General features: G+C 44.7%; 1 protein-coding gene across 5 annotated transcripts in view; it reads left to right on the forward strand.

Moving 5' to 3' along the window:
• Positions 1 to 9,397, forward strand: part of LOC142590147 (uncharacterized) — a 92,918-nt gene extending 83,521 nt beyond the window's left edge. For 3 of the 5 annotated variants that reach the window (XM_075702036.1, XM_075702033.1, XM_075702035.1), the window contains 3 exons: positions 299 to 496; positions 1,586 to 1,780; positions 8,715 to 9,397. In XM_075702036.1, coding sequence (XP_075558151.1) covers positions 299 to 496; positions 1,586 to 1,780; positions 8,715 to 8,984 — 663 coding nt within the window. In that variant the 3' untranslated portion in view covers positions 8,985 to 9,397. The remainder of the gene's footprint in view (positions 1 to 298; positions 497 to 1,585; positions 1,781 to 8,714) is intronic. The other 2 variants (XM_075702034.1, XM_075702037.1) reach the window with 2 other exon arrangements.
• Positions 9,398 to 11,705: the final 2,308 nt, after the last annotated feature.

The raw sequence follows: 11,705 nt of genomic DNA on the forward strand, positions 1-11,705 counted from the left end.
GTTAAAAAGGCAGCGTGTTCACGATCATGCCGCTGTGGAAAATTTACAGCCGCAGCATAGCACGCTTGGAATACACTTGCTTAATGCCGTAATAGTTCTGTGTTTGCCTACTTGAGCTCTGCTCCACCATGTGGCGACACCAAACACGTGGTTTGGTGACGCCTCCAGTAACCCGGTGATTCGCAAACGATAAGAAGTTTTCGCACAGTCTAACAATGATACCAATTGGAAGTATTCAAACTATATAAATAAAGCGAAACGAATGGACATTTAAACTCGTGTTTGTCATGCACTGTAGTGGGCCACGTTCACCGCCAATGCAACCAAGACTTGGCGGTCAGCAGCGCCTCGGGCCGTGGAGGGCGTGAGGAGGCTTCCGCGCTCGCAGCTGCTGTTTGCCGCCGTAGTGATGTGCGCCGTAGTGCCCGCTGCCTACCACGCGCTGTGGCTAGCCAAGCCCAGGCACGCGCTGAATGCACCCGACTGGACACATACAGTAAGCTATCAGCTATCGGCGTAAAAAACTTTCCTAAAGAGAAGTATACGGACGTTGAAACGCCTACCCAAGCCTTTGACTCCGGATTTATTTTGAAGCAACGTTCCAAAATGCACATTTGTGTAATGTGAACGTTAAATAAATGCCCGAAATACATATAGAATGGTATCTTAATTTGGAGAACACACACAAAAAAATGTTTCTTAGGACTAAATAAAGCTAGCTTCACTGCACTGATTGAAATTGACTTTTTCAGCACCAATAAAGTAAAAAGTGAACGTCTCTAACATGACATTCGTAACCCTGTGAAAATTGTGGTGTAGCCGACTGCCACGTGGAATTCGGTTTAATTATGTACAAGAGTCAGTGGGCCTGCCAACGACGACGATGAGGTTTCGCGTGTTTGCAGATTTTCATATGGTACCGCCGAGATTTCAAGTTTGTTGCAGCTCCATCTGTCACTGAAAAACACAACTAGATGCTTAGATCTGCTTAGGTTGTCTTTGGAGAGGTGAATTGGCACTCTTTATCGTGGACTATAGAGACAATTATGCAAGAAGTGCTTGACATTGAAAGAAACTAGAGACAGAAAAGCTTCGCAAAAATTACGACGCAAGCATCACCTTTGAAACGGGGAGGCGGCATGTCTCACCAGGCAAATTTTTTTCCCTTTCTGGTGTATCCTTACCATTACATGTTTTAAAGTACGCTCGTTAGAATTACTGTATATATGCTCTAACTTGCGATAGTTCACTAGAGCAGTGAGAGGCTGCCTCTTAAAGCGTCACTTACTCTTTGTAGATATAGGTATAGCCCAGCTCGTCCAAAGCAACCCATCTGGTGAGAAAAACGTGCGGACGCGCCTAACATGTCTGCATAAGGTAAAACGATAAGCTATCGCTGTAAAGGAATAGTGATAGCTGTTTTTTTGTGCATTTTAAATGTGGCTTGTAATCACGAGGGCAGATCGGTCAAGGCTCGTTGCGGTAAAAATGGGACATGACGTCTTCTTCTGCCAACTTAGTGTTTTTGAACTATTACAAAGTGAAGTACATGGGTGTTTAGGCTCGTCTTTGTCGTGCAATGCAGTGGATGAAGTACCGCTTCGAAGCAAGCATGCCATCAATGCCGGCAGTGACTCGAGCCACGGAGTGCAGCCGCTGGCGCCTTTTCTCGCAGCTGTTGTTCGCAGTCGTCGTCCTTTTTGGGGCCTGCCTCGTGCGGTGTATAATGAAGTTCAAACGAGTGCCGGATGTGCCAGATACGCCGAGTTCGACAGACAGTGTAAGCTATAAGCCGTTGCTCTAAAACAGGGTTCTGAGCCGCGAAGCTCGTTTAATTTCGGTTTGGGTTATGGTTCGTACTAGCTCAAACTGGTTCATTACGGTTCAAGGAAAAACCATAAGTATTAAAGCAGTACAATAAAAAGGCAAGTTATGTTCTCATCTCCAGAACACCTGTGGCTTCTTTTTTTTTTTGCCACGTACTATGTATCTTGCTGTACCTACACTAAGGCAGCCATTTCCTTTCTATTCAGTAATCTTTAAAGGCGTACTGAACCACCCGTCGGGCTTGGTGAAAAAACATAGTCCCCGAAAAGCATACTCTGCTGCGAACATCTCAGCCAGGTATTGCTGTCGTGCGCGGCACGCGGACCTCCTCATTCTTTTGGGTGCTTTATTTCTTAATAAAGCGGATTCCCATCCGCGGCTTCTATTGACCAATAGCTGATGTCAATCAAGAAGGGTGTTTGAATATATGCACTTCCTCCTACTGTGACTGTGTATATTGATGTGGTTTAATAAACAGGCCGATGCAAGCAAAGATGTATTTCCAGTTTCGATAATAATTACGTACTTTTGGAAGAAGCCGAGTATTGTCTGCTCACGTATGCTCCGCATAGGAATTAAACTTTGGCCACCCTGCTTATCGGCGGGACTCGCTAATTTCGACTACTTCTGAACGCTCACCTAGCCTCGAACCACGCGAAATTTAAGGTTAGACCACACGCACGTTTGCCAGCGCGCGCTCACTCCTGGCCGCTGCTGGTTAGACGCCTTGGTAGAGTAATTGACAGCGCTTCAAGAATGCGCAAGTTGGATGTGGCTACTGTCCGTCGGCCAAGCTGGTGAAGGACAAAGCTGATGTGCACCATGTGGCGTGGTCATACTGTAGCAGAAATGACTACGGATATCTTTATTATGTCGCCTGGTGACCGAGAGGCCTGAGTTGTCAAAGAAAATACTTCAGACAAGTAAGCTTACATTGTATATTGCCAATGATAAATGAAGCAGTACATGCTCACAATTTTTGTACCGGTCAGGTGGACTTACTGATGTCCGTCACTGTGTTTACAAAATGCAGAAACACGGATAGCCACCTATTTAATGGAATTGAAAGCTCATAGCGAGTGAAGTTTTGTCATCGTGTTTGGCATGCCGCTGAAGCAGAGACAATGAAGCTTCAGACAACGATATTTACGCCGCTGTGCTACCCTCACAGTTGCATACAGCGGTGCTTGACGGGTTTCATACTATACGTATGTTGTCTGCGTTCGTCGATTTCAGCTAGATTAAGAAAAGAAACACAAAAAGTGCTTGGCAAAGATGTGCTGTCAGCAAGATAAGCTCAAGCTGTAATATCCCATTGTTCTCATAACACATTGGCGAGAAGTACGTAGAGGAAGGGGGGGGGGGAAGAGAACGTTGGGCTCAATTTTACAGCATGTACTATCTGCATTTGATACCCCTGCGGCAGATTTAGCGCTTAGGTGCGGCAGTAAAGGTTTTGACACAAGTGGAGTACTCGTAGGGAAGCAAGGAACTTTACGGGGACAACAGTGCTCACAAGTATTTCTGCAAATATTGTTTGAATAAACAAGGACACTAAATAAAGATGCTATAAGCAAGCCCAATTAATGCTCATGGACCCTTGAAAAAGTACTGTTTATGGTTTAATGTTGAAAAAGAAAACTGCGGTTTGTGTATTCAAACAATGCTGAGGTTGCAAGCAGGTGTACACTTTAATTATCAGAGGTGAGCAAGGGAAGCCTCAGCATGGAGCCAACATTTCAACAAGCAAACATGTTTGTGAGGGCCGTCACAAATACAAGTTCCCACGCTGAGGCTTCCCTTGCTCGTTCACTGCTGATTGGCTTATTGCTGGGCTAAACGTACTCCGAGTATATTTCAAAAACTCTTTGGGAACACAGTGGTGCTCAGTTTGCCATCTGCTGTTTGAAGAGATCAAAAAATTGTTTTTAGTGGTTTGTATGTTTGAGAAGTGTGGAGTACATCGGTTGTGTGAACTTGCCTTTTCTAGGTATCTCTTACGGTGCAGGGCTAGCCTAGTTATTGATTTCATGTAAACTGTACATGAAACATTCGTAATTAACGTATATAAAATAATGCGCATATCCAAATCTAATTTTAGTTCTAGAACTTACCATCGTAACAAAGCTCCCTTAGGTATTGTCATATATAAATATCTTGCTGTACACATTACAGATAACTTAAATTGGACCATTAGTATAGAGTACATCATTAACAATGGTAATCACATGTTCTGGTACTTATGGTGCAACTTTTCCAGTGCACTGTCCATGTTAAAAGCACAGCTTTACAAGAGTGTAATACGCTCGACACTTGAATATGCATCTGCAATATGAGATCCCAGTCGCGTTAATCTTATTACTTCACTTCAACTAGTACATTTATAACTCTACTCGTTTCATTCTTTCAAATTATAGCTGTAATGCGAGTATAAACTCAATGAAAACTAACCTATAACTTATTCCACTAGCTAACTGCCGCAAAATCGCCTGTCTATCGCCATTTAATAAAATTTTTCATGACACCACACTTGATGATGACTTTATACTGTGGCCTCAGTACATTTCAAACTGTCGATCATTGCAGTAAGGTAGGAATTGATTTATGTTACATGAAATACTTCTGATCTTTCATCCCCTGTACATCTCTGGAGTGTAAACACTTTCAAGTATCGTAGCCAACACCGGGTAACAAACTTTTTCACAAAACATTAGCTAACATTGTATAATCAGGAAAATTCTTATATTACCATAACTCACTGCACTTGTTTGTTTGCTTCACTCCACTACTTTGTAACCGGTCAACTCTTCAATACCGTACGGTCCTGAGGGTATTTTAAAGAAAAAATAAAATAATAAAATTATGAGTGACTGCCAGAGTTTGTCAACATGAATTTACCATTTCCTCAAAGTTGCATTGAGCACTTTTAATCATTTTAAAATTCTTTGCATTTTATGTAAAAAAGTTATTGTTGTGAGATACTTGGTGATAATTCCTGTGAAGCTGGTTTGCAAAGAACAGATGTCAGTTTGTGCATTGACAAGTATACAGGAGCCTGCTACTTTGTTTCCGTTCTGGTAGTCGTGGCTATACTGACTAGAAAAAAAAACAAGTTGGGACTCAACACTTCGTTTGTCATAAAACGCCTATAAAAACAAGTATAAGCTTGTGTGTAAAATTTTAGCATTCCCGCTCTGTACCATACAAAACTAGACTGCTGTTTTCCTGATAGGGCTCACATCCCTTTGTCTGGCAAAGTTGCCAACATTTAATGAGGCATATAGTTCAAGAGGACCTGTTTCCATTAGGGCGACCGTTGAGCTTCTTACTGCTTGGCGTGAGCAGCTTACATACCAATAATTTCTCTTTTGTCCGACTTCCCGAAAAGAGAAATGATGACGCTTTGACAAACATGCAAGCAAAAATGGTGAAACAAATGTTAGTCCAATAAATCAACAAATTAGGCTTCTAGTTGAAGTGTTCAGAAACTTACATTGTAAGGATTCTGGCCCTTGATGTTACTTCCAGTGCTGACACAGTCACTGTTGACTTGTACGTCCAGAGACAACAGAGTCCAAAGGTGTGAACAAAGATGAGCAGTGTTTTGGAGGCTGGAGTCGAAAGAAAGAAGAGCCTTAATTAATATGGTGGAAGCGTGGGTGTGTTTGTGATTCATCTACAACTAAGGACAGTGCACAAAATGCTTCGTGACAGAACAGCGCATACACACAATACTATTTTGCCTGTGCATTGCTTTGAACGGCGTCCTTGCGTGCGATGTGCTTAGTCAAGCCTCGATTAGATGACTATTTCTTCTGCGAGACACTAGGTGACAAACACTCATTTTATCATGTCTCAAATTCAACTAATCGAACTGTATCACCGGAAGTACGTTTGACACTAAAGCGCAATTAATTTACCGCAGGGTATCGTTTATTCAAAAACAGCCAAAACTATTTATTATTTATGCTGTTATTCGTGTTAGTAATTTTAGTAACGTGGCACAAAATAACGAGAGCATTGCTTGAATAGCCTTTGAAGAGCAATAACTTATTATTTTTCACTTTTAAGAAATGACTACAGGAATCCTTTTTATCCGCCTCTCATGCAAAGAAATTGAAAGTTGAGAGTGCGAAACAACGCTTTCTTCTAACCGGGGCACACACTCATAGGCTGAAAGGTTAATCCGCTTTCGTGGGTAGTTTCCGAACAGACTGCGCTTGGTTCCAGTGATGAATTTTCACGCTAGCTAGCACATTAAAAAGAACACGTCATTGCGATTTCATGTCATTACGAGTCACAGTTTACAATTATTCTACGTATTTTAGCTTGAGAAATTCAAGTAGTTCAGTCAATTTCTGGCATCATATTGATACATGCATATTGCGTGTTTCTTGTGGTCGATGCACGCGGCCGCCCCGACGAAGACGACGAACGCTCTCTGGTTCTCGAGCTCTCTGCTGAACTGGCCAGCTCTGCATGATCCTTTGTAAATACACTTTGTAAATAGTCTCCAGTTCTTATTCCTTCCTTCGCGTAGCATTTTGGTGGAGGTGCGGGGTATCGATCCCAGTACCTGGTATCGACTTCAGAAGGCGTGGCTATACGTGGTTTGAAAATCCGTTCACAGATGCGAGGTCTGACGTCGGACGCCGAATTTTCTGCGACGCGGGCTCCTTAACGCTATCGCGTTAAGAAACACGTCGTTAGGCACCCAGACGCAGCAGATCACTCACGACGGAGGCCGTGCCGCTGCTATGCCAACGAAGCGCCGCCCCCCCCCCCCCCCCCAGCTGATCAAACTCGCCGCCTTTAAACACGTTCGCTTGGTGGCGGCTGTAGAATGTGCGACGCATATAAAGGCTGACATATTGTTGTTATTTAATTAAAACGAACATGCACGTCACTTTGACGTGCGATCACGTGTTGGACCACCAGTTTCGGCTTCAATCGCCGTCGCGCTAGGCCCTCCCTCTTATTTCTTCCTCCATTTTAAGCGCACTGCGGCTTGCTGAGAACAGCCGCGTTTGGCTTGCGTTTTGTCGCATCGCAGGCGCCAAAATTGGAAGCAGTGGCTTATACGTAAACGAAAAAAAGAAAATTTTGACTGCACGCCACGGTGACATTTAGAAGCGTTGTGGCCCCGCCCCACACTCCGCCGTAGCTTTCGCTGTGCGAGGCATCGAAGAAAAAACGATAGCACAGCAAAGGCAGTGTTCGATTACCAATAACTCCGCTTCTGCTTAACGCATTGCAGTACCTTTTGCGGCAAAGTATTTCTGAAACAGCCAACATTAACTCGAAATAGCATTCTCCACTTCGATAAAAAGTGGTTCAGGGCCCCTTTAAACCAATTAAATGTGCCATCGCGCAAGAAACGGAGTCAAACTGCCATTAGATGAAATGCGCCGTTATGTCCTGCAGCTAATGCTGTTGCTAATACCCGATTCGGGCACTCTAGAGGGCATCTTCCATTGTACAAGTCATTTCCATACTCTTTCGCTAAGAGCTTGTTGTTTTCTTCTCCGACTATACCGTATCGCTTTCTGGTGGACTCATGGATACTATATTGGTTAAGCGTCCACAGGCTGCACTTTGTGGGTGGATTTAAAGTCACGCCTTTTCCCGTCCCAGAATTAATCCGCAACTTTCTTCGCGGCAGCCTCGGCACGAATGAAATTACGGGGAAGTTGTAGACCCTGAATAATTGACTATTTTATTTTCTGTATTTTATTTCTGTCTGTATAACTGTGTATTTCTTTTTGTATACGGCACCTACATTATAGGTCGGCAGGGCGGGCAGCCGCGTTCGCTAGATCTGTGCCAACCGAACTATTAATTTATTGCTTAGCTATGAAACTCCTCGTAGTTGCTCTGCTCGGACAAAAGAAAATGATTTTCAAAACGCCTATATTCCGGCAAAAGCTCTTCGTAGAGCAACGTCAAGATGCGAAGGAAGCCCGATTGCTGCTATATTATTGCATATTGTTTACGCATGCCGTAACAAAGTTTGCTTAACCAGCCACAAAGTCTCCAGCGCAGATGGAAAGCTCATGTGCGTGCTTCTCTTTATACATGCAGGGACGAAGGATCTGCGCGACTGGTCCGGAGCTTGCTTGTCTCACAGAATACATTGTTCAGTTTGTGTTGCTCAGGTTTTTTAGCGAGAATTTTCACAATAGCAGCCGATTTCATATTGCTCTGAAAACAGTTAAAATATATGTGTTAGAGGCATTTGCATTGATTTGGAACGGTTGCATTGTTTTGCACGGAGCCGTTCCGAGCCATTTAACGAATTAACCATGACGGAACGGCTAATAGGTTTCGTTCTGAGCCGTGTTGAACAATTGGTCGAACCAGTTGAGAATGGCTCCACAAGTATTGTTCCTGTTCAGGTTCAGCTCCAAAATCGCGACACGCATTCCGGTTCAGGTTCAGGGTCGAATGGTTCATGTCCGGGTACAGTTCGACGCCTTGCTGTGAAGCGACGATAGCCTAACGATCGAAGTGACTACACTGCACTTGAAACTCGTCCGTAAGCTATCGCTGTAATATAACAGCGATAGCCTAAAAAAAGGTTTCTCCTTTCAACATATGGCACATGCCCGCGAAGGGAGATTGGCCAAGGTTTGCAGTGCAGACAATACGAACTGGAAAAAAAAGTTTCCTTAACATTCTCCGATGCCGATCTAAATCGAACCCACGTCGCAAAGGATCCTCAAGGACAGCAGTCCGACTGCACTTGCAGGGTGTGCAACAAATGCACTAAGTGAGTGCTCTTTTTCTTGTCCTTCCAGCTAATCTAATATTAGGGATGAGAAACATTGTTAACAAATTGACGTGTGCGGTTGTTGAAGACGCCTTCATTTTTTTTCGCTGCACTCCAGCAGGTCACCTGCGGTGCCACAGAAATCGAGCCGTGGCTGGTGGCAGCGACTCGGACCCCGAAGTACGCCGGCTGGTGCCTGCGTTCACAGCTGCGGCGGGCTGCGAATTTGTCCGCGCGGTGGCTCCACGGTTCCGAGATGCTGCGGGCCGTCGTCGTGATGACCCCGGTCGGGCTGACCGTCTGCTACGTGTTTTGGCTATTCAAGTATAGACACACGCCGTACTGGACAGACTGCGTCACCGTCGGGAACGAGAAGTACTGCTTTTGAGCGGGACCGCGCTGTGTTGGACAGTAGGGAGTGAAACGCTCTTTGAAATGCGCCAACCCTCTTCCCGGACCCACCGGCGGCGACTTGGCGACCTTCTCCCGTTCCGAGCACGAAGGGTCGGATTCGATTGGCTGCCGCACTGCCACGGAGGCGAGAAGAAAAAACGAAAAAACCTTCTGCTGTTCCGAGCACGAATGGTCGGATTCGATTGGCTGCCGCATTGCGACGGAGACGAAAAAAAAAAAAATAAACGTTCGTTATGTGTTTAGAATGGCGCAAGTTTTTAGGCTTTAGTTTTGGCGCTGAATAGTTTCATGCGGCCATAATTATTCGTGAGCCACTCCACTGCGGTGTTCCTTAATCGCAGGCATTGCGTTGCAACATTAGAATTAATAAATCCTCTCAATCAACGAGTCAATTAGTCCATCCTGCCTTCTGGCCAGGCCAGCATCACTGGTGGATAAGAGGGTCGTCTCGTGCATCTTCGCTTTTTCTCGCGGTGGAAAGCCGAATAAATGTAACATAGCAGAGTGTGGGTGTAAGCCAGTTCGTTATTCATGATTTTGTGAAGTTACCTCAAGCAAGACACGACACATGAAGAAAGCGACAACACGAAGCTGTACTGACACGGCTAGGTCAGCTGGTATATCCCCCAAGTAAACGTGAATTGCGTCACGAGCGCCAATTTCTCCCCTGGCGCTTGGTAGGCCAAATTCCGATAAGAAAATAAAAATAAGAAATGAGGTCTGTTTCCATGGCAACGGCTTTGTTGATGCGTGAGCGGGAAACGCAATCCAGGTTGTCGTCTGCTATGCGCTTGACAAGCACAAGACTTTATCTGCAGGCGCCAACGGAAACCAACCGCCACTTGCATAAGTTTTTCCAGGTTGTTTTCTTCTTTCAGATTGCCTTCAACACCCTTCGGCTTCTAATTTTCTTACAACATATATGCAACGCATCTGCGTGAAAGCTTATCTTCTTGTGTGCGAGATGCGCGAGCTAGCATGCCATGCCACTCGGCAACTTTGTTTCAGCAAAACATAAGGAGGCAGAAAAATGTGGTTTATTCACTGTTCCTATTAGCAGCCTCGCACAGCAAGACACTCAATGCACAATATAATAATGTATAGCTGAGTATCTCGTTAGTCAGTGCAAATGGGCGTATTCTGCACTACGATCATACAAACGTAAGACAGCTTCCTACAATTTCTCATAGGCAGAACATTGCTAGTTGGTTTGCTGTGCGACACAGCTTTACCAAAGAAATTTCCGTCGCAACAGTTATTTGTGAATAATGAAAAGATTATCAAGAGCAGCAGATCCACATTTTTCGCATACCAGTAACGAAAACTTCATTTTTTATTCCATACAATGGGTATACTTGCTAGTCCAAACAACATGCTATACCTGTATCAATTTTCTGCATAGCCCTATTTTTGCTAGTGTGCCGATAAATATTCAGCAAATTATGTTGAAAATATCTATAGTCTTTTTTTCGTATGTGGTTTTGTTTCGAAATACAACATATAAGCCCACCAGAGATTCATTCAGATCTGTAACATTGCGAACAAGGTATCAATACGAAATTCCTCGCGAGCATATTGCAGATGTTAGCAAACTGTTCAAAGAAGGACGTGAAAGTTGCAAAGGTGATCCATGACTGGACCAAAGCCACCGTGCAATCACCACGAACACCTTTGTTCCCTCACCCAATCTGCCCTTTTCTTATCCCTTAAATTTATACCCATTATTCTTCTTTCCATAGCTCGTTGCGTCGTCCTCAATTTAAGTAGAACCCGTTTCGTAAGCCTCCAGGTTTCTGCCCCCGTACGTGAGTACTGGTAAGACGCAGCTGTTATACATTTTTCTCTTGAGGGGCAATGGCAACCTGCTGTTCATGATCTGAGAAGGCCTGCCAAACCCACCCGAGCCCATTCTCATTCTTCTGATTATTTCAGTCTCATGATCCGGATCCGCGGTCACTACCTGTCCTAAGTAGATGTATTCCCTTACCACTTCCAGTGCCTCGCTACCTATCGTAAACTGCTGTTTTCTTCAGAGACTGTTAAACATTAGTTTTCTGCAGATTAATTTTTAGACTCACCGTTCTGCTTTGCCTCTCCAGGTCAGTGAGCATGCATTGCAATTGGTCCCGTGAGTTACTAAGCAAGGCAATATCATCAGCGAATCGCAAGTTGCTAAGGTATTCTCCATTAACTCTTATCCCCAATTCTTCCCAATCCAGGTTTCTTAATACCTCTTGTAAATATGCTGTGAATAGCATTGGAGAGATCGTATCTCCCTGCCTGACGCCTTTATTTATTGGGATTTTGTTGCTTTCTTTATGGAGGACTACGGTGGCTGTTGTTGTGCCCGTACAGCCAGCCCGGATTCCGAATCTACAAGACGCAGAATTTATCCTGCGAACGCCCTTCGGACAAACCCGGGGCTGCGCCGAAAGGCACAACGCCCTAACGCTCCCTCGACAAGTCAAGATGCTGCGCCGCCAGGCAGCGGCGTCCTGTGGAGGAGCATCGGCGAGCGACATGTCCAAACGTGCAACAAAGTGCTAGACATATTTCTTTTCCCCTGGAGGTCACCGCGCGCGGTAAATTTGAAGCGGGTGGCCAGCGCAGTCGCTGGTTGGACCTCTCGGACGACCGTCGAGTGCTGCCTTTGTATTGGGCCGTTTGAGTGACAATCGTTTCTCCGGGCTTTATA

This window comes from Dermacentor variabilis, chromosome 8 (assembly GCF_050947875.1).
Source record: "Dermacentor variabilis isolate Ectoservices chromosome 8, ASM5094787v1, whole genome shotgun sequence".
Taxonomy (NCBI): Eukaryota; Metazoa; Arthropoda; class Arachnida; order Ixodida; family Ixodidae; genus Dermacentor; species Dermacentor variabilis.